Consider the following 27269-nt stretch of genomic DNA (forward strand, 5'->3'; position numbering starts at 1 on the left):
TCAAAATTTTCCAACAGGTACAAATAAATACATAAATAATTTGGGGGGCTGGAGAGATGGCTGCGCACTTATGGTGCTTGCCTGAAAAGCCAAACAACTGGAGTTCGATTCCCCAGAGCCCACCTAAGGCCAGATGCAGAGTTTGCAGCAGCTGAAGGCCCTGGCACACCCATTCTGTCTCCTATCTCCTATCTCTCTCCCTCCCTCCCTCGCCCTCTATCTCTTTCTCCTTGCAAATAAATAAAATTTCCCAACAGAGAGTCAAGGGCACTGGAGATTAGTTGTCCAGATTCCTATTTTGTTTATGTGCATTAAGTGAATGGGTAGATGAATGAACGAACCCTGGTAATTATATCTCCCTCTAGTGACCAAAAAAATATTTAATTCACTGTAATTTTCTGCTATTAATCTGAGAAAACAAGGTTCATAGATTATTAGTAACACAGAGAGATTTTTCAGGGCTCTGAAAACAGCCTGGGTTCAAGTTCCTTTTCTACAATTTACGGAGGGACCCGTCCATTGCTCATGCCTCAGTTTTCCCACTTGCAAGCTGGGGCCAAGTTTTCACTTCGAGGGGGTTGTTGTAAAGATGAAAATGAACTAGGCATAAAAGGTTTAGGTTTGTGCTTTTGTGGGCTTTCAGTAAACTCAGGACACGAAAATTAGTATGGAGATAATAATTCACTTTACATTTGAAAAATTGTGTTCACATAAGTCTCTGGTTTCACCCTTCAACATATTGGTCTTGGCAAAGACTTTCTGAATACAGCCCCAATTGCTCAGGCAATAAAACCACAGATTAATCACTGAGACCTCATGAAATTACAAAGATTTTGCACTGCAAAGGACACACTGAAAAAAGCAAAGAGGCAACCTACAGAATGGGAAAAAATCTTCGCCAGCTATATATCTGATAGAGGATTAATATCTAGGATATACAAAGAACTCAAAAAGTTAAATAATAAGGAATCAAACAAGCCAATCAAAAAATGGGCTATGGAGCTAAATATAGAGCATTCTCAAAGGAAGAAATGCAAATGGCATATAAGCATCTAAAAAAATGTTCTACATCACTAGTCATCAGGGAAATGCAGATTAAAACTACATTGAGATTCCATCTCACTCCTGTCAGATTGGCCACCATCATGAAAACAAATGATCATAAATGTTGGCGGGGATGTGGAAAAAGAGGAACCCTTCTACACTGCTGGTGGGAATGCAATCTGGTCCAGCCATTGTGGAAATCAGTGTGGAGGTTCCTAAAACAGCTAAAGATTGATCTACCATATGACCCAGCTATAGCACTACTAGGCATATACCCTAAGGACTCATCTCATTTCCTTAGAAGTATGTGCTCAACCATGTTTATTGCTGCTCAATTTATAATAGCTGGGAAATGGAACCAGCCTAGATGTCCCTCAACTGATGAGTGGATAATGAAGATGTGGCACATTTATACAATGGGGTTCTACTCAGCTGTAAGAAAAATTAAGCTATGAAATTTGCAGAAAAATGGATGGATCTGGAAAGGATTATACTAAGTGAGGTAATCCAGGCCCAGAAAGCCAAGTGCCACATGGTCTCCCTCATATGTGGATCCTAGCTACAGATGATTGGGCTTCTGCGTGAGAAGGAAAATACTTAGTAGCAGAGGCCAGTAAGTTAAGAAGGAGATATAAAGGGAAGAGAAAGAAAGGGAGGAGAGTACTTAATAGGTTGGTATTGTATATATGTAAGTACAATGATTGAGATGGGGAGGTAATATGATGGAGAATGGAATTTCAAAGGGGAAAGTGTGGGTGGGAGGGAGGGAGGGTATTACCATGGGATATTTTTTATAATCATGGAAAATGTTAATAAAACTTGTGAAAAGAAAAAAAAAAATCTCTGGTTCCACAAGCCTGCAGGGTAGGAAACTGCCTGGGCTATCTTCTGTTCTCATCAAGAATCCAGGTTCAGAAGCAGTCGAGGAGGCCGAGCGAGAGCAGCGGCGGGCGGCGAGGAAGGCGGGCAGAGGGAGGCAGGCTCGAGGAGGGAAGACGCCGGAAGCGGGCGCCGCGGGGCGGGCGGGCCTGCTCATCCCCGGCTTCCGGCCGCCGGGATCGCCCCGTGCGGGGACCTGGGCCCGGATCTTGCCTCGCTGGGGCTCCACAGTTCCGGCGACCTAACCACCCTCTCTCCGACTGAGCAGAGTCCAAAAACCTGGCCCTCCGTACCTTGTTCCCGAACCGCGCCATGTTTCCGGGACGCGGGCGCTTCGGATACTCCGTCCGGACGGCAACCGCAGCGCCGCCGCTCAGTTCCGGCGGCCGGGCGGCTGCTCCGCGGGCCTCAAGGGCGGGGACCTGCGCGCCGGGCGTCGGCGCATGCGCAGAGCTCACGGCGCGCCCCGGAGAGCCTGCGGCCTCGAGCGCCCCAGGGCTGGGCCTGAGTGGTCCCTGCTCCCCAAAGAGCCGCGTCTCTTCTCTTTTCTTCCCTTGGTCGTCACCCCTCAGCGTTTTTGAGTGAGAGTCCTTTGACTTTGAGCCCAGAAGGTCACTTAACTCCTCTGAAAGTCTGTCATTTCCAAAAAGGGTAATGAAAGGTGCCATGAGACCAACTGCCAACGGAGTGAGCTTTCCAGGCAAACGAGTAGGAAAAAGCGGGCCGTGGTGCCGCACGCCTTTGATCCCAGCACGCGGGAGGCTGGGATAGGAGGATCGCCGTGAGTTCGAGGCCACCCTGAGACTACATAGTGACTTTCAGGTCAGCCTGGGCTAGAGTGAGACCCTACCTCAAGTTATAAAAAAGAAGAAAGAGGAGGGGGGAGCGAGTACTAGAGGAACGGCTTAGCGGTTAGCGGTTAAGGCGTTTGCCTGCAAAGCCAAAGGACCCAGGTTCGATTCCCCAGGACCCACGTTAGCCAACTGCACAAGGGAGCGCGTGCATCTGGAGTTTGTTTGCAGTGGCTCTAGCACGCCCATTCTTTCCCCTTCCCGTTCTCTGTCAAATAAAAAATAAATACATTTTTAGAAAGAAAATAGGAAAGGGCATTGCAAACAGGGCATTGCAGGACAATATAAATGCCTGGAAGCCCAAAGTTGCCTCTGGTAAGATTATCCCACCAGTTTGGAGCAGCTACATCTTGGAAAGGAGCAAGTCCAGGGCAATAATCTAGAAATGGCAGCTGTCAATCACAGTGAATGAACACTCATGATTCTTTTCCAAAAGACATTGTCCGGCAGCACTTCCCTTTCCCCTCTGAAGACTCTTGTACAGAAACGGGCGGTTTTCTATGGCAAATAACTCACAGATGGTTGGATAAAGGGTCAGGGTTCTACAACGTGTCTACAAACCTCTGTTCAAGAATCTGGAAACCTGGGCCCTGGGAAAAACAGGAACTGGGCTAGGGATATTCCTCAGTGGGTAGAATGACTGCCTAGGACTGCCTACATAATGCAAGAGGCCCTAGGTTCAATCCCCAGCACCACATACAAAAATTAAAATGGGGCTGGAGAGATGGTTTAGCGGTTAAGTACTTGCCAGTGAAGCCTAAGTACCCTGGTTTGAGGCTCAATTCCCCAAGACCTATGTTAGCCAGATGCACAAGGGGGCACACACATCTGGAGTTCCTTTGCAGTGGCTGGGGGTCCTGGCATGCCCATTCTCCCTCTCTCCCTCTCTTCTTCTTTCTCTCTCTCTCTCTCTCTCTCTCTCTCTCTCTCTCTGTCGTTCTCAAATAAATAATTTGAAAAAAAATTTAAAATGCCCAGGAGTGGTAGGGCACACCTCTAATCCCAGCATTCAGGAGGCAGCGGTAGGAGGATCACCTTGAATTCGACGCCACCCTGTGACTACATAGCGATTCCAGGTCAGCCTGGGCTAGAGTGAGACCCTACCTCAGAAAAAAAAAAAAAAAAAAATGGGTATGTGGCAGGCACATGCCTTTAGTCCCAGCAGAGAGGTGGGACCCAGGATGATCAGAAGCTCAAGGTAATTCACAGCTACTTAGTGAGTTCCAGGCCAGTTTGAGCTACAACATAAATAGGGGGCTGGGGAATGGCTTAGCACTTAAGGCGTTTGGCTGTGAAGCCTAAGGACCCAGGTTTGATTCCCTAGAACCCACATAGGTCAGATACACAAGTGGGCTCATGCATCTTGAGTTTGTTTGCAGTGGCTGGAGGGGAAGCCTTGGCTTGCCCGTTCTCTTTCTCTCTCTCTCTCTCAAATAAACTATAAGAAAAATATTTAAAAATAAATAAATAGGTCAGGCTTGGCACATGCTTTTTGATCCCAACACTCGGGAGGCAGAGGTAGGAGGGTCACTGTGAGTTCAAGGACCCACTGAGACTACATAGTGAATTCCAGGTCAGCCTGGGCTAGAGTGAGACCCTACCTCAAAAAACAAACAACCAGAAGGAAAAGGATTTAATTCAGCTTGCAGCTCCAGAGGGCAGAGTCCACCATGCCAGACATTAGTAATTTTTTTTATGCCTGTAAAGAGAGCAGCAATAAACATGGATGTGCAAGTACATCTACAGTAGAGTGGAATCATTAGGGTATATGCCTAGGAGAGATAAAACTGGATCCTATGCAGTTCTAATTTCTAATTTTTTTTCTTTTCAAATCTGTTTTTTATTAAAAATTCCCATGGGGGGCTGAAGAGATGGCTTAGCAGTTAAGCGCTTGCCTGTGAAGCCTCAGGACCCTGGTTCGAGGCTCGATTCCCCACATTAGCCAGATGCACAAGGGGGCGCACACATCTGGAGTTCGTTTGCAGTGGCTGGAGGCCCTGGCGTGCCCATTCTCTCTCTTTCTATCTGCCTCTTTCTCTGTCTGTCACTCTCAAATAAATAAATAAAAATAAACCAAAAAATTTCCATGATTATAAAAAATATCCCATGGTAATACCTTCCCTCCCCCCCTTTTCCCTTTGAAATTCCATTCTCCATCATATCCCCTCCCTATCTCAGTCTCTGTTTTATTTTGATGCCATGATCTTTTCCTCCTATAATGATGGTCTTGTGTAGGTAGTGTCAGGCAGTGTGAGGTCATGGATATCCAGGCCATTTTGTGTCTGGGGGGAGTACATTATAAGGAGTCCTACCCTTCCTTTGGCTCTTACATTCTTTCTGCCACCTCTTCCACAATAGACCCTGAGCCTTGGAAGTTGTGATAGAGATATTGAAGTACTGAGCACTCCTGTCACTTCTTTCCAGCACCATGATGCCTTCTGAGTAATTTCTAATTTTTTTTAGAAACCCCATACTTATTTCCATAATGACTGGCTAGTTTTCACTCCCACTAGCAGTGAAAAAGTTCATTGGTCAAAAATTAGGTGGCGAGGGCCAAAAGTGGTGGCACATGCCTTTAATCCCAGCACTTGGGAGGCAGAGGCAGGAGGATTGCCATGAGTTCAAGGCTCCCCTGAGACTATATAGTGAATGTCGGGTCAGCCTGAGCTGATCCTACCTCAGAGGGGAAAAAAACCAAAACAAACAAACAAAAAAAAAAAAAAAACAGCGAGCTGGGCATGGTGGCTCATGCCTTTAATCCCTGCACTTGGGATGCAGAGGTGGGAGGGTTGTGAGTTCGAGGCCACCCTGGGACTATGGAGTGAATTCCAGGTCAGCCTGGGCTACAGCAAGACCCTACCTCGAAAAACCAAATAGGGGGGGAAAAAAAAAGGTAGTTAAAGCAGTGTAGGTTTATTGTGGGTCCTCTATTTTGCTCCTGATCTATATTATCTGTTTGGTGCCAGTACCATGCTATCTTGGAATCAGCATAGTGCCTGTCGATATATGAGCCAATCACAAAAATGTGGTACTTAGACACAATGTAATTGTATTTGGCAATATGGAAAAATGAAATTATGAAATTTGTAGGAAATGGATGAACCTGGAAAGAATTATATTAAGCAAAGTGACTGACTGCAACTCTGAAAGACAAAAACCACATATTCTCTCTGACATGCGGATCCTAGCTTGTAACATCTATGTGTGTGCATATAAAGGGGGCAAACATGGGCAACCCACAAAGCTACAAGAGTGAGTATAAAGAAAAGAGTAGGAAGAGGAGTGGAGGAGGACAAAAGGATAGTTATGACATGTAAACAGAAGAGGGAAGGGTCCTGGAAGAGAGGAAGTCTGGGGAGAGGACAGGGAAGAGAAACAACAAACTATAGGACTGGAGAGATGGCTCAGAGATTGAAAGCACTTGCATGCAAAGCCTTATGGCCCGGGTTCAATTCCCCAGTACCGAAACGAAGGCAGAAGCACAAAGTGGTGAATGCATCTAGAGTTCATGTGCAAAGGCAGGAGGCCCTGGTGCACACATATGCCCCTCTGTCTCATAAATAAAATATTTTCAAGCAAATTGTATTTGAAAATGATACCTAAATATCAGTATGCTAACTAAAAAAGTAATAATAAAATAAAAAATAAATCTTGGGAGGTAATATGATGGAGAATGGAATTTCAAAGGGGAAAGTGTGGGGGGTGGGGAGGGAGGGAATTACCATGGGATTTTTTTTTTATAATCATGGAAAATGCTAATAAAAATTTAAAAAAATTAAAAAAATAAATAAATGTTAAGGAGGTGAAAGACTTGTACAATGAAAACTACAACATGGGCTGGAGATATGGCTTAGCGGTTAAGCGCTTGCCTGTGAAGCCTAAGGACCCCAGTTCGAGGCTCGGTTCCCCAGGTCCCATGTTAGCCAGATGCACAAGGAGGCGCACGCGTCTGGAGTTCATTTGCAGAGGCTGGAAGCCCTGGCGCGCCCATTCTCTCTCTCCCTCTATCTGTCTTTCTCTCTGTGTCTGTCGCTCTCGAATAAATAAATAAAATAAAATAAAAAATTTAAAAAAAAACTACAACATGATTCTAAAAAAAATAAACAAGTTATAAATACACAAAAAGTTGTTGTCATGAGGGAAAATGTTGAAAAAATTTACTTAACTAACAATCAAGCATACATTATAAACCTGTTTCTTTTTTTTTAAATTTTTATTAGCATTTTCCATGATTATTAAAAAAATCCCATGATAAACGTGTTTCTTGGCAGAAAGTACATAGAAGCGAAAAGAAACTGAGTAAACTTATGTCTCTTGTCTCTAAACTTCACAATTGGTAATTCTTTTCATTATGACTGCCATATAACTTGTGACACAGCAAACATTTAAATTATTTAATACTTTTTAAATCTCTGAGCTCGAATAGATGATAAGACCCTATTCCTGAAGACTACACATACTTGAGCTGCAAGTCCTCTGAGAAATCCTGCTGAAACCGAGCTGATAACCTCCTCCATGTAGACCAGCTGACAGAAAGCTGGAAGAAGCCATTCTGCGTGCAGTTCAATGGGAGAGAGAGAAATCACCAGTGAAGATATACAACAGTGGATACTGAAAGCCTTATATTCAGCCAGCCAGGCCAAATGAGCCAATGGGTGCAATAGTGGCACGTCTGTCATGGTGGAAACCAACTGCCCTCTAATTAGACTGGAGGCCCTCTCCATGGTACTGATACTGAAAACTTAAAACGGATAGTCATGAGCTCTAAGGGTGTAACGTCTGCTGCTGTCTGGCTAAATGTATATACTATGCTTATCAAATGCCCAGTAAGCCTTTCTCTTAATGTTCATACCCTTATATTAATGCTACTCTCACTTTTGGTAGAGAATCTTCTCTTTTCAGATGACAGTGACCTTGGGATGACTCAGAAGGCATCATGGTGCTGGAAGGAAGTGACAGGAGTGCTCAACACTACAATATCTCTATCACACCTGCCAAGGCTCAGGGTCTATTGCAGAAGAAGTGGTGGAAAGAAAGAGCCAAAGGAAGGGTAGGACTTCTTACAACATGCTCTCCGCCAGACACAAAATGACCTGGATATCCACGTCCTCACAGTGCCTGAAACTACCTATGCAAGACAATCATAATACAAGGAAAAGATCATGTCATCAAAATAGAAGAGAGAGACTGATTGAGAGAGGGAGGGGATATGATGGAGAATGGAGTTTCAAAGAGGAAAGTGGGGGGAGGGAGGGCATTACCATGGGATATTGTTTACAATCATGGAAGTTAATAAAAAAATTGAAAAGAAAAATATCTCTGGGCTGGAGAGATGGCTTAGTGGTTAAGGCATTTGCCTATGAAGCCTAAGGACCCAGGTTCTATTCCCCAGAACCCACATAAGCCAGGTGCATATAGTGGCACATGCATCTAGAGTTAATTTGCAGTGGCTAGAGACCCTGACCCCTTCTCTCCCTCTCTCTTTCTTTCTCATAAATAAATAACTCAGAAAGCAGCCGGGCGTGGTGCCACACACCTTTAATCTCAGCACTCAGGAAGCAGAGGTAGGAGGATCACCATGAGATCGAGGCCACCCTGAGACTACATAGTGAATTCCAGGTCAGCCTGAGCTAGAGTGAGACCCTATGTCTGGTGGGGGTGGGGGGATCTCTGAAAGCAGATAAGACTGGCCTGGAACTCACTATGTAGGCCAGGCTGGCCATCAGCTGACTCCTGATCCTCCCGACTCTACCTACCAAGCACTGGGATTACAGGCATACATCACCATACCTGGCTCTAGTCCTTTTGAATTTTGGCTTAAGTCTCTTCCATTAGGTCCAGGATGATTGCTATTTCATGCAGATATTCTTTGAATGGAGTCTCACCCTCACCTCCATTCCACCACTCTAACAATGTCCACTTATCCTTGTCCTAACTATGACTATTTTTGTCCTTGGTCATTGGTTCTCCTGGCCAGTGTGACAGAAAAAAAAAAAAAAATTGTGACAAATCCAGATGCAGCACTTTGTTGTTGTTTTTCAAAGTAGGGTTTCACTCTAGCCCAGCTGACTTGGAACTCACTCTGTAGTACCAGGCTGGCCTCAAACTCACAGTGATCCTCCTACCCCAGCATCTCAAGGGCTGGGATTAAAAGTGTGCATTGGGCTGGAGTTTGATTGCTGTGGCTGGAGGCCCTGGAATGCCAATTCTCTCTCTATCATATAAATAAAATCTTAAAAGAATTAGAAAAATAAAGCCTGGTATATCCATGCACACCCATAATCCCAGTCCTGAGGGAAGTGGAGACAGAATCAGTAGGGCTCACGCATCAGCTAGTCTGAAAACAGCAGCTCTGGGTTCAGAAAGAGAGACTATTAACTCAGGGAAATTAGTGGAAGAGCAACTCAGAACGTTCTCCTCTGGACTACACACATGCATACACTGCACACACACAGGCACAGGTGTACACACAAACAAATGTCATAAAAAGAATGTGACTGGTGGGGCTGTAGAGATGGTTCAGTGGTTAAAGTCACTTGCTTACAAAGTAAGAAGACCCAGGTTCAATTCCCCATTACCTATGTAGAGCCAGACACACAGGGTACCACACACATCTGGAATTCATTTGCAGTGTTAGGAGACCCTAGTATGACATTCTCTCTCTTCTCTTTCAAATAAATAAATAAAAAGAATGTAACCTGTGGAAACAGGTCACTTAAACAAAATCCCCATAAATGAGTGATGCACAGGAAATAAAGACATAAGAATCCAAATTAGCTAGGCAAGGTGGCGCATGCCTTTAATCCCAGAATTTGGGAGACAGAGGTAGGAGAATCTCCATGAGTTTGAGGCCACCCTGAGACTCTATAGTGAATTCCAGGTCAGCCTGAGTTAAGTGTGAAACCCTACAGCGGGGAGAGGCGGGAAAGAATTCAAATTGACTGAGGGCTGGGCACAGGGGCGCATGCCTTTAGCCCCAGCACTTGGGAGGCAGAGGTAGGAGGATTGCTGTGAGTTCCAGGCAACCCTGAGAGTACATAGTAAATTGCAGGTCAGCCTGAGCTAGAATGAGACCCTACCTCAAAAAAAAAGAAAAAAAAAAAAAAAGAAAAAAAAAAAAAGAAAAAAAAAAAAAAGAATCCAAATTGAGATCATTCCATATATACAGGACAGCCAACAAGTAACCCCCACCCCCCAGGTGGGGTCTTGCTCTAGGCCAGGATGACCAGGAATTTTCTATGTAATCTCAGGACAGCCTCATGCTCACATCGATTCTCCTACCTCCACCTCCTGTGTGCTGGGATTAAAGGCGTGCGCCACCACCATGCCCTGCTCTTTTTTTTTTTTTTTTTTTGGTTTTCTGGGGTAGGGTTTTAGGGTCTCACTCTAGCTCAGGCTGACCTGGAATTCTCTATGGAGTCTCAGGGTGGCCTAGAACTCACTGTGATCCACCTGTGCCTCCCAAGTGCTGGGATTAATGTTGTGTGCCACTACGCTCGCCCCCCCTTTTTCTAATGGTGGCATCCAAAGTTATTTTGGAAAGCCTCAAAAATTAAACAAGCAAATGTTAACCAGATTTTATTATTATTTTATTTTTTCTCCTTAATTGTTTATATACCTGCAAATGCACCAGAAAGCACCAAGGTTATCTTCAAAAATACTGGGCACATTTCCCCCCCTGTGGCCAAACAGTTAATGTAAAAAAAAAAAAAAAAAAAAAACAGAAACTCTGAAAGTGGAGTTCAGCACCACACATTAAACAAGTGTTCATGGCCTTCTGGGGGAGTTTGGCCAACCCTTCTGCTATGTTTACAGTTCTTTCAGTATCTTCTTTCTGTAGTGAGAACAAAAATGATGTCCAGCTTTTCCTATAAGAGTCCCAAACTCTAAGATCTGCTGACTTCTTAGGATCTGCTATTTTGAAATTAGGACAGCCTTAGGGAATGAAGATTTTTTTTTTTTAATTTAGAATCTTTTCATCTGGATTATCAGGGGTACACCCCCTAATCTAGTAAGACAAGCTTCAATGCTAACACACAGATGAGCCCTTGTCTGTTGTTAAATGAAAAAGGTTTGAGAAGCTTACTTGGCTTATTTTGGGCTAGTGATCCCTGCTGGAATGTTTGACACACGCAATTCCTCTCTTCCCAGTCTTTATACATCAATTATCAACAACTCCTTTCCCAACTCCAGGAATAATTATGCTATGATTATATAGGTGTATTCTCCTATCTACTATTTCTTTCCAAAGAAACCTGACACTACAGGACAAAGTTTGGTCACAAAGTATAGCAGATGCTTCTATCTGTGTACAGCATACATATAGTATATGTGGCTCTTACCTATGTATCAGTTCCCTGGGTAAGCCTCAGGTCAAAGGGAATAAATTAATGAACAAATAAATAAATAAATAAAATTGCATTAAGAGTTTAGAACTCTGAAAGCATTTAAGTACTTATTGTAAAGTGGAGATTCTTATCTACCAAAACAGCTATTCTCTCCCTTTCCCCCACAAATACATGTAACCTCAGTATTTATCTGGGAATATAGCTACCTAGACAAAAGATTTTCCAGCCTGTTTTGATTGTGAAGTTATGTGACTAAGGACTGGCCAATAAGGTATAAAAAGTACTGAGGAGGAATTTCTGGGAAATATTACACAGGAAGAATGAACCCTCCTTTGCTATTTTTCTAGAAACTGGATATAAAGGCTGTAAATATAGTCAATACTTGAACACTGAGGATAAAGGCAGTGAGAATCACATCTTACCAGCCAGTGAAACCCAGCTCATTTCACCAGGTTCTGGAATGGTCTGAGTCTAGACTTAAACATAAGAAAGAAATAGAATTCTATCTTGTTTAAGACCACTGATATTCTGGGCTTTAATTATATGTAATTCTATCTCAGCCTAAGTGATACACATAAATAATATACTGTAGTAGCCTAGCTTCTAGAATGTTCCACGTCATCTCTATTTTCTTAGTGGATATGGTCACCCCTGAGCCTCGTCACTGTTCCTGTCACATTTAGTCACACACTGTCCTGGGTTACAGGCATCAGTAAAACCTTCAAGCCCCTGAAGTAATTTACAAGGGAGCTCCCATTCCCAGATAAGTGGTCATTTTGTGGCAGAGAAAAGTCCATGGGATAGACTGCTTGACACAGGGTTTTTTTGTTTTGTTTTGTGAGGTAGAGTTTCACTCTAGTCCAGGCTGACCTGGAATTCACTATGTAGTCTCAGGGTGGCCTCGAACTCATGGTGATCCTCCTACCTCTGCCTCCCGAGTGCTGGGATTAAAGGCGTGCACCACCACACCCGGCCACAAGTTGCTTTGCTGTTCCCTGCCCTCTAAGAATGATAAGAAGGAGGAACTGACCAGCATGAAAGGGGAATTTTCTAGAACTGCAAGGGGCAAGGGATTATTTAAAAAAAGAATGTGCTGAAATAGTGAAATGATATATGGACGACTGGAAGGGGCCAGGGAAGGAAGCTGTTGGCAGTTCAAACAGTGGACGTCTCCACTTCCTGGATGGGGTCCTTGTTGGAAAGACTGCCTGAGATGTTATCAGATTCCAGCAACTCCACAATGCTATAGGGAGAACAGTCCTCCAGGCCCAGCTTGCTACAGAGCCACCCACAGAAGCCTTTCTCCATGTCCCTGGCAGCCTGCCACCATGCCCCCCAAGACCATGAGAGCTGGACCACAGCAGCGTAGAGGCCCAGGGAAGACGCCATGGCCATGATGAGCACTGGGTAGAAGAGTATGAGGCAGGGGCAGCAGGAGATCTTATGCCAGAAGGTCCTCTCCTCGTTGTACACGAGGAAGATGTTGTACCAGGTGATGGTGCCATAGTAAAAGGAGACAACGAAAGAGAGGATGAAGACCACAGGTAGGCAGACCAGTGTCCACAGGACCACATGGGGTCCCTGGTCTGCCCCCACCTGGCAGATCTTTCTTCCCTTGGGTGCTGTTTCTCTGGACAACTCTTTGGGTTGGGTCAGTTCCTGCAGCTCCTTCTCGGTCAAGGTGACATGGATATCCACCATCTGACCCTTCTTCTTCCCTCGCGTGATGGTTCCAGTTAATGTGACATAGCGGCTGTTCAAAGGCATGTTCCACATACCTGCAGGGCACAAAGTCAACACCTGAAGAGTGGAAATTTCATCTCAGTGCCCTGGAGGCTGGGGCTGAGGACCAGAAGTGGAGTCCGTGACATGGTGGTAGAATGAAGGGCCCCCCTCAGAGGGCAACCTCTTCTTCCCGTGATGGCCTCTTGCTCCACAGGCTCTGGTTCCGATAAAATTGTGAGCAAGATTAAACTTATTTTGAAGGAGGATATGAGAAAGCTAGTTTTTTTTGTTTGGTTGGTTGGTTTGTTTTGTTCCCCTGCCCCCAGGTAGGGTCTCACTGTAGCCCAAGCTGACCTGAAAGTCACTATGTAGTCTCAGGGTGGCCTTGAACTCTCTGCCTCTCTAGTGCTGGGATTAAAGGTATGCCCCACCATGCCCCGCCTGCCTTTCTTTCTTTCTTTCTTTCTTTCTTTCTTTCTTTCTTTCTTTCTTTCTTTCTTTCTTTCTTTCTTTCTTTCTTTCTTTCAGGCAGTTTTAAAGATTGAGGCCCCAAGAGAGAACCAAGAGATGCCACCCCACATGACACCTCACCCTGGCACAAGAACAGAACTCTTGGCAGAAATGGAACTCATCAGCTAGGGGTGGTAGCACAAGCCTTTAACCCCAGCACTCGGGAGGCAGAGGCGGGAGGATCGCTGAGAGTTCGAGGACACCCTGAAATTGCATAGTGAATTCCAGGTCAGCCTGGGCTAAAGTGAGACACTACCTCGAAAAAAAAAAAAAAGAAAAACAAAAAGAGAAAGAAATGGAACTGATGTTTGATGGAGACTGATCTAACATGGCCCGTGCTGTCCAGCGCACACACTTGGATAGGCTGCCCAAATGGGCTCCATGGGCCCGCCTTCTCTCCAAACGAATCGGTGCTCCCCTTGTCTATAAAGGCTGCTCTCTTCTTCCTGTCTCTGGCTCTGCATTTCTGACACTGCTCGGTCTGTCCACCTCTCTTTCTTTGGGCCACATATATACACTCAGCATGGCTTTTCTGCTTCTCTTTGCTTTATAGTTTGAGGTAACCTCTCACTTTGGTTACATGCATGGTTTTCCTCTGGTCTCTGAATCTACCACATGTGCATTTCCCTACACCTACTGTGGTGGTTTGATTCAGGTGTCCCCCATAAACTTAGGTGTTCTGAATGCTAGGTTCCCAGCTGATGGAGATTTGGGAATTAACGCCTCCTGGAGGGAGTGTATTGTTGGGGGCGGGCTTATGGGCTTTATAGCCAGCTTCCCCATGCCAGTGTTTGGCACACCCTCCTGTTGCTGTGTCCCACCTTATGTTGGCCAGGGAGTGATGTCCACCCTCTGCTCATGCCATCGTTTTCCCCTGCCATCCTGGAGCTTCCCCTTGAGCCTGTAATCCAAAATAAATCTCTTTTTCCCAGAAGCTGCTCTTGGTTGGGTCATTTCTACCAGCAATGCGAACCGGACTGCAACAGTAAAGTGGTACCGAGGAGTGGGGTTGCTGCTAGACACCTGACTGTGGCTTTGGCCTTTTGGAGCTGATTTTCAAGAGGAATGTGGAAAGAGTTGAAACCTTGGCCTAAGAGATGCCTTGCAGTGCTGTAAGTACAGCCTGATGGACTATTCTGGTCTGAGCTGAAAGACCTGAAGGCAGTAAGAACTATGGACTGTGAGGTTTGGCTTATGAGGGTGAGAAAGAGCTTTGCTTGGACTGGGCTAGCAGTTTGTGTGAGAAGCTTGCTCTTATGCCCGTGTCCTGAGAAGTTGTGCAGGGTTGCTTTGCGTAGAAATGAACTGGTGTGTGCAGAGGGATATGGCACAGAAAGAAAAATCTTTGGATGAACTGTTGCCCATACAGCTGCAACTGAGAGATTACAACCTTTGAGACTGGGCTAGCTGACCTGCACTGGGGCACCAGAAAGATTGTAGACTCTTTTGAAAGGGCCTGAGTGCTCAAGGAGTCCTGTTCTTCAATGTCTGCCTTAATCCCCCCTGGATTAACAAATTGGCACCCTACCTGGTATTGTGGAGTATAAGAAATGCTGGAAAGAGGGTCATTGAGTTTGCAACACAGTCTTGTGTTTTGGAAATGGCCATGGGCAGTGTGAAGCGGGTTTGCTGGTTGCCTGCATAGAGACCCCATGGGGCCATGAGGATGAACCGTGGCTTGCAGTGGAGACCCAGTGGAGATGCTGGGACCATGAGATGGCTGCCAAGGAGCTGCCGCCCCGATGAAGTTCCCCAGGACTGTGAGTAGCCTAGCTGGAGGGGCGGAATTGGAATGCCAGAGACTTGTTGCTGGTTAGAATTATCAGACTTGGAGATTTGTCACTGGCTAGAGTTGCTGGACTTGAAGCTACAGAGTTTGATGTTTGCCCTGGTTGTTTTAAATCTTGTATTGGTTGAATGTTTCTTTGCTATGCCCAATGCCATCTATTGCAGTGTGAATACTTATTCTGTGCCATTATGGGTTTTTTGAGGTTATTTTTTGGTATTATGGCTCAGTTAAAAGATCTTGGACTATGGGATGTATGAACATCATTGGAATTGATAAAAACTATGGGGACTTTTAAAGTCAGTCTGAATGCATTGTATTTTACATCATGTATGGATATCAGTTTATGGGGGCCAGGGGTGGAATGTGGTGGTTTGATTCAGGTGTCCCCCATAAACTTAGGTGTTCTGAATGCTAGGTTCCCAGCTGATGGAGATTTGGGAATTAACGCCTCCTGGAGGGAGTGTATTGTTGGGGGCGGGCTTATGGGCTTTATAGCCAGCTTCCCCATGCCAGTGTTTGGCACACCCTCCTGTTGCTGTGTCCTACCTTATGTTGGCCAGGGAGTGATGTCCACCCTCTGCTCATGCCATCGTTTTCCCCTGCCATCCTGGAGCTTCCCCTCGAGCCTGTAATCCAAAATAAATCTCTTTTTCCCAGAAGCTGCTCTTGGTTGGGTCATTTCTACCAGCACTGCGAACCAGACCGCAACACCTACCTACCACGCGGGTGTTCTCACTAACTCCAGGCCTGGTACCTGTGTACTTTCTTTAAACTGGGGTAACCGTGACTGTCACTCTTGTCATTACTCATGTCTCCTCTGAATTTCTGGGTCTTTGCTTTGACATCTGTCCTCTCTCTCTCTTTATCTCTCTCTGTTTTTTTTTTTTTTTTTAGGTAGGGTCTCACTCTAGCTCAGGCTGACCTGGAATTCACTATGTAATCTCATGGTGGCTTCAAACTCACAGCGATCTTATTTCTGCCACCCAAGTGCGGGGATTAAAGGCATGTGCCACCACGCCTGCCCCCACCCCTCTCTCTCTTTTTCCCTTGACCCTTACCTTTTGTCCTCTTCTCTAAAAACACATGGCAGATGCTCCTATTTCCACATGCTAGCAACGTTAGTCTGTCTCTAAAGGTATCAATTTGTCTTAAATGTACCTTAAAACAATGCAGAGCTACCACGAGAGCGTGCTTCCTGCTTCCTGTGTGTTTATGACTGTTCTAGCTCTCAATTTCCCTTAACTTAACCCCACAATTTGTGGTTTCTCCCTAACAAACTTAAATTTATAATGTATCCTTCTTGAGTCTGTATTTGTTAATTCTTTATTAAAGCTAGGACAGAGCCAGGTGTGGTGGCACACACCTTTAATCCCAGCACTCGGGAGGCGGAGGGAGGAGAATGATCATGAGTTTGAGGCCCCCGAGAATACATAGTGAATTTTAGGTCAGCCTGGACTACAGTGAAACCCTACCTTGAAAAACATAAATAAATAAATAAATATAAAATTTTAAAAGGTAGGAAAGAACCTAGGACCCAAAAGTTGAGGTTCATATATTCTGATGGATCCTTCCTGGACCCCCAAATCTGGCATCAGTTTTTTGTTTTTGTTTTTGTTTTTTTTTCTGTTCTCTCTTCATATTTTTAGCCTTCCATCTTGGCACAGTCTCTGTGACATGGAGAGAGGGAGAAGCCTTACTCCAGATACCACTTTATAATAATCCTATTTCTTTCTAGTTAACAAGCGTTGTGAAGAAATTTCTATCAATCTGTGTTTAAAAAGTCAATGTGAGGAGTGCCGGGAGTGGTGGCGCACGCCCTTAATCCCCGTGCTTGGGAGGCAGAGGTAGGAGGATCGCCATGAGTTTGAGGCCACCCTGAGACTACAGAGGGAATTCCACGTCAACCTGAACTGGAGTGAAACTCTACCTCAAAAAAAAAAAAAAAAAAAGTCAATGTGGGTGCTGGAGAGATGGCTCAGCAGTTAGGCACTTGCCTGTAAAGGCTAGGGACCCTGGTATAATTCCCACGTACCCATGTAAAGTAAGATGTACAAGGTGGAGCATACATCTAGAATTGATTTGTGGCAGTGGCTAGAGACCCTGGCACCCTATTCTTTCTCTCTCTTTTCCTCCCTCCCTCTCTGTCTGTCTGTCTCTCTTTGCCTGTTTCTCAAATATATATATATATAGGTTTTTCGAGGTAGGGTCTTACTCTAGGCCAGGCTGACCAGGAATTCATTACATAGTCTCAGGGTGGCCTCAAACTCATGGTGATCCTCCTACTTCTGCCTCCTGAGTGCTGGGATTAAGGGGTGTGCCACCATGCCCGGCTCAAATAAACATGTATTTTTTTAAAGTGTGAGCTGGGGGAAAAGTCTGGAGGATCCAAGCTTGGAAGCCAGTCTTGTGGGTGAGCATGTGTAGCGGTTTGATTCAGGTGTCTCCCATAAACTTAGGTGTTCTGAATGCTAGGTTCCCAGCTGATGGAGATTTGGGAATTAACACCTCCTGGAGGCAGTGTATTGTGTTGGGGGTGGGATTATGGGTATTATAGCCAGTTTCCCCTTACCAGTGTTCCCCACACTTTCCTGTTCCTATTGTCCACCTGATGTTGGCCAGGGGGTGATGTCTACCCTCTGCTCATGCCATCGTTTCCCCCTACCATTATGGAGCTTCCACCTTGAGACTATAAGCCAAAATAACCCTTTTTTTCCCCCTCACAAGCTGCTGTTGGTTGGGTGATTTCTGCCAGTAACACGAACCTGACTGCAACAGTGATGCTGGTACCAAGGAGTGGGGTTGCTGCTAGACACCAGACTGTGTGGCTTTGGCCTTTTTTGGAGTGGATTTTTCAAGAGGAATGTGGGAGGATTTGAACCCTTGGCCTAAGAGATGCCTTGCAGTGCTGTAAGTACAACTTGATGAACTATTCTGGTCAGAGTTGCAAGACCTGAATGCAATAAGAACTATGGACTGTGAGATTTGGCTTATGAGGGTGAGAAAGAGCTTTACTTGGACTGGGCTAGAAGCAGTTTGTGTGAGAGGCTTGCTGTTATGCCTGTGCCCTGAGAATCTGTGCAGGGTTCCATTGTGTAGAAATGAACTGGTGAGACCAGAGGGATATGGCACAGACATGAAATCTTTGGGCTGAAACTTCTGCCCATTTTACTGCAATTACATGACAGATTACAACCTTTGAGATTGGACCAGTTGACACTGGAGCAACAGGAAGAATGTAGACTCTTTTGAAGGGGCCTGAATGCTGAAGGAATGTCCTGTTCTTCAAAGTCTGCTTTATTGCCCCCTGGATTAACAAATTGGCACCCTACCTGGTCTTGTGGAGTATAAGAAATGCATACCTCTAAAGACATTGTGACTTTAAAGACAGCTTCTGTTTTATTTATACTAATTCTATTGAATGGTCATCACTAGATTTAATCACTTAGGTTTAAGTGATTTAATTTCAGTCACTATAACCTTTATACTCCTGTTAGGTAAAATATATTGGGATAGCTTATCAATTTTAAATCTGGGCAAGACAAGTTATTTTATGTTAATAAAAATTTCTATGGTATAGCCTTTAATCCCAATACTCGGGAGGCAGAGGTGGAAGGATTGCCATGAATTCAAGGCCACCCTGAGACTACATAGTTAATTCCAGGTCAGCCTGAGCTAGAGTGAGATCCTACCTCAAAAAAAAACAAAATTGGGTTGGAGAGATGGCTTAGCGGTTAAGCGCTTGCCTGTGAAGCCTAAGGACTCCGGTTCAAGGCTCGGTTCCCCAGGTCCCACGTTAGCCAGATGCACAAGGGGGTGCACGCATCTGGAGTTCGTTTGCAGAGGCTGGAAGCCCTGGCACACCCATTCTCTCTCTCTCCCTCTATCTGTCTTTCTCTCTGTGTCTGTCGCTCTCAAATAAATAAAATAAATAAATTAAAAAAAAAATTGCTGGGCGTGGTGGCACACACCTTTCATCCCAGCACTCGGGAGGCAGAGGTAGGAGGATCGCTGTGAGTTTGAGGCCAGCCTGAGACTACATAGTGAATTCCAGGTCAGCCTGGGCCAGAGTGAGAACCTACCTCAAAAAAACAAAAAAAAAAAAAAAAAAAAAAATTATGGTACATAAAAATCAGTTGCTATCAAGATTAAGCTAAAAGCATTGGTTTTCAAATGGGGCTTTCTCTTTCAAAACAGATTTGTCAAGGGCTGTATTAGAGCTTAGCTGTTTTGGCTCACTTCTCATTAACTCCTTATTTTTATTCTTTCTCCCCACCGTTCTTTTCCAATACTATCTTCCTGCACTCCACCAATACACTTTTGGGGGCCTTTGGAGCAGTTCCCCTCTCTGGGAGAGACTCTCTAACTGCCACAACTTTGTGCCCCATTCAGCAGGAAATAATAGTTCACGATCTGAGGTCATCGCCCCTTCCCCTCCTCAAACAGCAGTTAGGGTGTCTTCTCATGAGAGGGGGAAATGAAAGGCGGGGTAGAGTTAGGGTGACTGGACCCCTGAAGGTAAAAAGGGCAGGAAAGTTTGCACTTGCTAGAAATCAAAGATGATCTGATTTCTTATCTCTCTTGCCTAGTAGAACTGCTTTTCCACTATCAGGACCCCTCCTGGGAGGGAGGTCTTTCATAGGATTTAAGCATTGTGGTTGGTCAAGTTCAGCCCCTGGAACTTGGTACCAGAGCTAACCTCTTCCTGAGACAGCCCCCAGCCCTGACCAGCCAGCTGTCTCTCTGGTTCACCTGAGCCAGCAGACAGCCCTCCCCATAAAGTTATAAGTACCCTTGCAAGGGGAAGGCAGGCTCCCTGATCACTTGGGAACTTCCAGCTCTTACTCTTTGCATGGGTTCTTTGTTTCTTTGTTTTGTTTTGCTTTTTGGTTTTTCGAGGTAGGGTCTCACTCTAGCTCAGGCTGACTAAGTAGTCTCAGGGTGGCGTGCTGGGATTAAAGACGTGTGCCACCATGTCCGGCTTCTGCGTGGGTTCTTTATCCCCTCCAGCTCCCCACATGGCAGGAACTCCTTGTACTTTCTTTCTTCTTTCTTTCCATGCTTTTCTACACGCCATCCATGTGGAATCTCAAACCACAGGGGTGCCTTTCCTTGGCTCTGTACTTCCCTCAATAAACATAATTATTTTTATTTTTATTTAAGAGAGAAAGTGGCAGAGAGAGAGAGAGAGAGAGAGAGAGAGAGAGAGAGAGAAAGAGGGGCAGATAGAGAGAGAGAAGAATGGGTGTGTCAGGGCCTTCAGCCACTGCAAACGAACTCCAGAAGCAGTTGCCACCTTGTGCATCTGGTTTATGTGGGTTCTGGAGAATTGAACCTGGGTCCTTTAGCTTTGCAGGCTACTGCCATAGCCTCTAAGTCGTCCCTCCATCCCAATGAATATAATTTTTTAAAAAAGTGCCTTTAGCCACTGAGTCATATCTCCAGCTACACAATTCTTAATATAAATAACCCACAAATTTCACTAGCAAAAACAAATATTTATTCTAATACATTCAAAACATGGACACAAATTTCATGGGGTAGATGCTGAAAATTTCTGGGTATGCATATTTTAAATTTTAACAAATACTGAGGGCTGGAGAGATGGCTGAGTGGTTAAGGTGCTTGCCTACAAAGCCTAAGGATCCAGCTTCAATTCTTCAGGTCCCATGTAAGCCATAGGCACAAGGTAGTACACGCATCTGGAGTTCATTTGCAATGGCTAGAGGCCCTGGCATGTCCATTCTCTCTCTCTCCCTATCTCTCTCTCCCTCCCTTTCTGTCTCAAATTAAAAAAAAAAATTAGTCAGGCATGATGGCGCACGTCTTTAATCCCAGCACTTGGGAGGCAGAGGTAGGAGGAGCATCATGAGTTCAAGGCCACCCTGAGACTACATAGTAAATTCCAGGTCAGCCTGAGCTAGAGTGAGACCCTACCTGGGAAAAATAAATAAATTAATTAATTAATACTGACCAATTCTCTACAAAGTGGGTGAAGTGACTTCCACTTATAGTTGAGATGTGTGAGTATACACCATCCTGTTACAGTGATGTTGTTGTATTCCACCCAAGTTTTAGCAATCTGGCCTGTAAAGGAATACTCTACCTCAGTGGTATCATAGTTTATATTTTTCTAATTTTTTTTTTGGAGACAAAGTCTCATTGTACAGCCCAGAATGGTCTCTAATTTATATCCTGCTGCCTCAGTCTCCCAAGTACTAAGATTATAATGTGGTGCCAATCACCATACCTCACTGTGTTTTCTAATTACAATGAAAGGTGACAGTTTTTATTCGTTTAGCTTACACACATTAAGTAACTGGCACGATCTGTTTGTGTGACTCTTTTGGTCCATGAACCAGTTTCTTCCATTACACTAGGAGTTCTGAACAGCTGGAGATCTCATCCCCGTGAACAGGGCTTGGGAGGTACTAAGTAAATACTGTCAGTTTGACTGAAGACTGCAACACCTCCAGGAATATGTCACCAAGAAAACAGGAGGTCAGGCTAGAGAGATGGCTTAGTGGTTAAGGCACTTGCCTGCAAAGCCAAAGGACCCAGGTTCAATTCCCCAGGACCCACATAAACCAGATGCATAAGGTGACACATGCATCTGGAGTTCATCTGCCTGGAAGCCCTGGCATGGCCATATTCATTCTCTCTCTCCCTTTTAAATAAATAAATAAATAAAATATTTAAAAAAAAAAAAAAAAGAAAACAGGAGGTCTGCTGGGCATGGTGGCGCATGCCTTTAATCCCTGCACTCGGGAGGCAGAGGTAGGAGGATTGCCATGAGTTCAAGGCCATCCTGAGATTACCTAGTGAATTCCAGGTCAGCCTGAGCTAGAGTGAGAACCTACCTTGAACTCCCCCCCCCCAAAAAAAAAAGAAAACAGGAGGTCAATGAGCAGATGCCTGTCTCCTAGATAAGGGGCGGGGGAGGGATTTCCTCCCCATGGCTTTGAACAAGGGGCTCCAGAAAGACTCACCATCCTCTGCAGGATAGTCTAGGAAATCCTCTCCCTCTCCCTCTTCCTCTTTAGGACGTTCTCCTCCTTCTGACTCTTCAGGCTCTTCGTCCATGTTCTCCTTATCTGATCGGTAGATGATGACAGATTCGGGGCGAGAGTCTTTCTTCTTCTTTTTCCTGCGGCCCATTGTGGATTCCCCATCCAAGGCCAGGGCAGCAGCCACCGCCCTCCTCAGGGAGCCCTGGTGGGAACTTGGTAGCTGACCCTGGCCTTCTGTTGGTGCTGGCTCCTCCATCCCAGTCCTGATGGCTAACTATGCCCTAGAAAGAGTCGGACTTGCTTCAGCAAACTCACGAGCCACACATCATAGAGCTGCTTCTTGGAGGGGACCATGCAGAGATGTTCCAAGGATACAGATGACCTGAAAGGCAGGAAAGCACAGGCATCAGCAAATGAGATGGACTAAGAGAGAACTCAGGAGATCACCTTCAACTTGGGCAGGAGCCTTCCCTTCCTTTGCTTCTTGCAATGCTTTATTTGTGGGTATCTAGTGGACTCCTCACACAAGAATTGTTTGGTGAGGGCTGGAGAGATGGCTTAGTGGTTAAGGTGCTTGCCTGCAAAGCCTAAAAATGCTTGTTTGAATCTCCAGGTCCCACTAGCCAGATGCAAAAGTGACAAAAACATGCAATGTCACATATGCACACAAGGGGGCATATGTGTCTGGAGTTTGTTCACAGTGGCTGAAAGGCCTTGGTGTGCCCATTCTTTCTCTCTCTCTCTGCCGCTTTCTCTGTCTCTCTCTCTCAAAAAAAAAAAAAAAACTTTAAAAATTAAAAAAGAAAATTGTTTAGTGCATAAAATTTTGGCTTGAAGCTGGGCATGGTGGTGCATGCCTTTAATCCCAGCACTCAGGAGACAGAGGTAGAAGCTCGGGAGGCAGAGGTAGGATCACTGTGAGTTCAAGGCCACCCTGAGGTGACATACTAAATTCCAGGTCAGCCTGGGCTAGAATGAAACTCTACCTTGAAAAACTAAAAAATATATATATATATATATATATATATACATATATATATATATAAAATTTGATATTATGTTTGCCATTTGCATGAATATAATTGTGGTGTTTGAATATGAGATGTTTTATTAAAGTTGATCTTGCAACCTGAACCCGTAGCAGGCCAGGGGTGTATCACTGAAAGTGTATCTTAAAGCCTAGCCGCATGCAGTTTGGAGCTCTGGCTGTTGGTGGTGTGTTGGTGGTCTCTCTCTGCTTGGATCTAGGGAAATGAGCCAGCTTTTCCCACCATTAATGGTGTTCCCCTGGAATTGGAAGCCTAAATAAACCCTTTCCTCCCAGCAATAAGGAGCTGACTACAACAATGAAATATCATGACAAATTCATCAGTCCAAGTAGAGGAATTTTGAGTATAAGTAAGTTGGAGAAGAAGCCTTACAGGCAGGCAGGGGTTAAAACCAGTCTTACTCCCATCATAGAGACTGACATGGCTGGGAACAATCCTCTGGACTTCTAGCTGTCAAGTCATAAGTTACAAAATTACCCAAGGGGCTGGAAGCAACTTTGAACAAGCCACCCAGATATGAGTGGAACTTTACAAACCACATCTACTTTGCTACTCTGCAAAGGAAACCCACCTCCATCTCTGGGCCTTTTGGTTGCAATACCTTCAGAAAGTTTCAGGAATCTGGGAGAAGCACTGGAAGGTATACCTTCACTCTTCTTTTTGTTCTCCAGGTAAACAAGGAGAGAGGAGAACTTATGTAACATCTTCTAGAGAAGTGTAGGTGCATGTTTTTATGCTTGCAAAATAGCCTCATGCTAATATTTTCTACAGGAAAATGAAACCATACATGGAGGTTGAAATTTTAAGGCAAGTCGCTTGAAGAAAATTAAGACAGAAGAGCTATGGGGCTGGAGAGATTGTTTAGTGGTTAAGGCACTTGCTAACAATTCCTAATGACCCCGGTTTGAGTACCTAGTACCTAGTACCCATACAAAGCCAGGTGCACAAAGTGGTACATGTATCTGTAATTTGTTTGCAGTGGCTAGAAGCCCTGGTATGCCCATTCATATTCATTATCTCTCTATCTCTCCTTACAAATAAATAAATTAATAAAATATTTAAAACTAAAAAAGGAAAAAGAGGAACCCTTCTACATTGCTGGTGGGAATGTAATCTGGTCCAGCCATTGCGGAAATCAGTGTGGAAGTTCCTAAAACAGCTAAAGATTGATCTACCATATGACCCAGCTATAGCACTCCTAGGCATATATCCAAAGCACTCATCTCATTTCCTTAGAAGTACATGCTCAACCATGTTTATTGCTGCTCAATTTATAATAGCTGGGAAATGGAACCAGCCTAGATGTCCCTCAACTGATGAGTGGATAATGAAGATGTGGCACATTTATACAATGGAGTTCTACTCAGCGGTAAAGAAAAATGAAGTTATGAAATTTGCAGAAAAATGGATGGACCTGGAAAGGATTATACTAAGTGAGGTAACCCAGGCCCAGAAAGCCAAGCGCCACATGTTCTCTCTCATATGTGGATCCTAGCTAGAGATGATTGGGCTTCTGCGTGAGAATGAAAACACTTAGTAGCAGAGGCCAGTAAGTTAAAAAGTAGACATAAAGGGAAGAGAAAGGAAGGGAGGAGGTTACTTAATAGGTTGATATTGTATATATGTAAGTACAGTGATTGTGATGGGGAGGTAATATGATGGAGAATGGAATTTCAAAGGGGAAAGTGTGGGGGGTGGGAATTACCATGGGATTTTTTTTTAATAATCATGGAAAATGCAAATAAAAATTTAAAAAATTAAAAAAGAAAAAGAAAAGCTGGGCATGGTGTTGCACACCTTTAATCCCACCATTCTGGAGGCAGAGGTAGGTGGAGCTCCATGACTTCGAAGCCACCCTGAGACTACATAGTTAATTCCAGGTCATCCTGGACCAGAGAGAGACCCTAATTTGAAAAACAAAACAACAACAACAAAAAAAACAAAAAACAATAAGAACAAAAAAAAAAAAACAACCAAAATAACAAAAATTTTAAAAATACATATATATAGAGAGAGAAAGTTCAGTTCTCTGAGCAAAACAGTAAAAATGGTAGCAGAGAAAAAAATCACTGATCCATACTGAATAGAAGGGTGTTTTGTTTTGCATTTGATGATCAAATTTTAAAGATAACCACAAACAAGGGAGAGACCCTACCTCGAAAAAAAATTTTAATAAATAAAAATTTTTTTAAAAAGAAGAAATACCAGGTAGGGTGTTGGAGGCAGGCTTATGGGTGTTATAGCCAGTTTCCCCTTGCCAGTGTTTGCCACACTCTCCTGTTCCTGATGTTGGCCAGGAAGTCAGGTGCAAGTACACACCTAAATACACTTGATACACATACATATACACACACACAAATAAGTTAAATTTTTAAAATTTTTTTCCCACCCCCTCTAAAAATACTTTCTAAATTTTTTTTATTTATTTGAGAGAAAGAGGCAGATATATATATATATATATATATGTATATATATATACATATATATACATATATATATACACACACACACATATACATATATACACACACACACATATATGTAGAGAGAGAGAGAGCAAGAGTGCAAGAGCGAGAGACAGAGAGAGAGAATGGGTAGGGCAGGGCCTCTATTGCAAACTCCAGATGCATGTGCTACCTTGTACATCTGGCATACATGGGTACTGGGGAATAGAACCTCAGTCCTTAGGTTTTGCACGCAAGTGCCTTAATCACTAAGCTATCTCTCCAGCCCTAACAAAAAAAAAAAATTGAGGGGGTATTTGAGATAGAGTCTCATTCTAGCCCAGGCTGACCTGGAATTCACTATGTAGTCTCAGGGTGGCCTCAAACTTACCTCCTATCTCTGCCTCCTCAGTGCTAGGATTAAAGGTGTGCACCACCACGCCTGGCTAAAAAAAAAAATTATTGTATTTATTTTTTTCTCAATTGTTATTAATATTTTCCATGATTATAAAAAGTATCCCATGGTAATACCCTTCCCTTCCCCTTTAAAATTCCATTCTCCATCATATCCCCTCCCCATCTCAATCAGTCTCTCTTTTATTTTGATGTCATGATCTTTTCCTCCTCTTATGATGGTCTTGTGTAGGTAGTGTCAGGCACTATGAGGTCATGGATATACAGGCCATTTTATGTTTGGAGGGAGCATATTGTATGGAGTCCTACCTTTCCTTTGGCTCTTACATTCTTTCCGCCACCTCTTCCGCATTAGACCCTGAGCCTTGGAAGGTGTGATCGAGATGTTACTCAGTACTCCAGTCACTTCTTTCCAGCACTATGATACCTTCTGAGTCATCTCAAAGTCACTGCCATCTGAAAAGAGAAGATTCTCTACCCCAAGTGAGAGTAGCGTTAATATAAGGGTATAAGTATTAAGAGAAGTGCTTACTGGGCAGTTTGATAAGCACAGTATATACATTTTTCCAGACATCAGCAGATGTTACACCCTTAGGGCTCATGAATACCCCTGTTTTAAGTTTTCAGTATCAGGGATGTATTTCCCCCCATGGAGCAGGCCTCCAGTCCAATTGGAAGGCAGTTGGTTTCCACCATGACAGACGTGCCACTATTGCATGCATTGGCTCATTAGAAAAAAAATTTTTTTAAAAAAAAGGATGGGCTGGAGAGATGGCTTAGCGGTTAAGCGCTTGCCTGTGAAGCCTAAGGACCCCGGTTTGAGGCTCGGCTCCCCAGGTCCCACGTTAGCCAGATGCACAAGGGGGGCGCACGTGTCTGGAGTTTGTTTGCAGTGGCTGGAAGCCCTGGTGCGCCCATTCTCTCCCTCACCCTCTATCTGTCTTTCTCTCTGTGTCTGTCGCTCTCAAATAAATAAATAAAATAAAATGAACAAAAAAAATTTAAAAAAACAAAAAAGGAAAAGAGAAGCTGGGCATGGTGGCACACGCCTTTAATCCCAGCACTCAGGAGGCAAAGGTAGGAGGATTGCCGTGAGTTTGAGGCTACCCTGAGACTCCATAGTGATTTCCAGGTCAGCCTGGGCTAGAGTGAGACCGTACCTCGAAAAAAAAAAAAAAAAAAAGGAAAAGAGGACTGGAGAAATGGCTT

General features: G+C 44.3%; 2 protein-coding genes across 3 annotated transcripts in view; both read right to left on the reverse strand.

The window, feature by feature from the left end:
- Positions 1-2335, reverse strand: part of LOC101602676 (X-ray repair cross-complementing protein 5-like) — an 88543-nt gene extending 86208 nt beyond the window's left edge. Inside the window, exon 1 of the mRNA XM_045148013.1 lies at positions 2217-2335. Coding sequence (XP_045003948.1) covers positions 2217-2237 — 21 coding nt within the window. The 5' untranslated portion in view covers positions 2238-2335. The remainder of the gene's footprint in view (positions 1-2216) is intronic.
- An 8006-nt stretch (positions 2336-10341) lies between these two features.
- Positions 10342-26424, reverse strand: Tmem169 (transmembrane protein 169). Of its 2 annotated transcripts, none has more exons than XM_045146742.1 (3): positions 26370-26424; positions 22133-22535; positions 10342-12900 (listed from the first exon to the last, which is right to left on the reverse strand). In XM_045146742.1, exons 2-3 carry the CDS (start codon positions 22407-22409, stop codon positions 12278-12280), a joined length of 900 nt encoding a protein of 299 aa, XP_045002677.1. In that variant the 5' UTR covers positions 22410-22535; positions 26370-26424; the 3' UTR covers positions 10342-12277. The 2 variants fall into 2 exon arrangements, with proteins under 2 accessions (XP_045002677.1, XP_045002676.1); XM_045146741.1 differs by lacking the exon at positions 26370-26424 and adding an exon at positions 26038-26092.
- Between the last annotated feature and the right edge of the window lie 845 nt (positions 26425-27269).

Source organism: Jaculus jaculus, chromosome 4 (assembly GCF_020740685.1).
Source record: "Jaculus jaculus isolate mJacJac1 chromosome 4, mJacJac1.mat.Y.cur, whole genome shotgun sequence".
NCBI classification, from domain to species: domain Eukaryota; kingdom Metazoa; phylum Chordata; class Mammalia; order Rodentia; family Dipodidae; genus Jaculus; species Jaculus jaculus.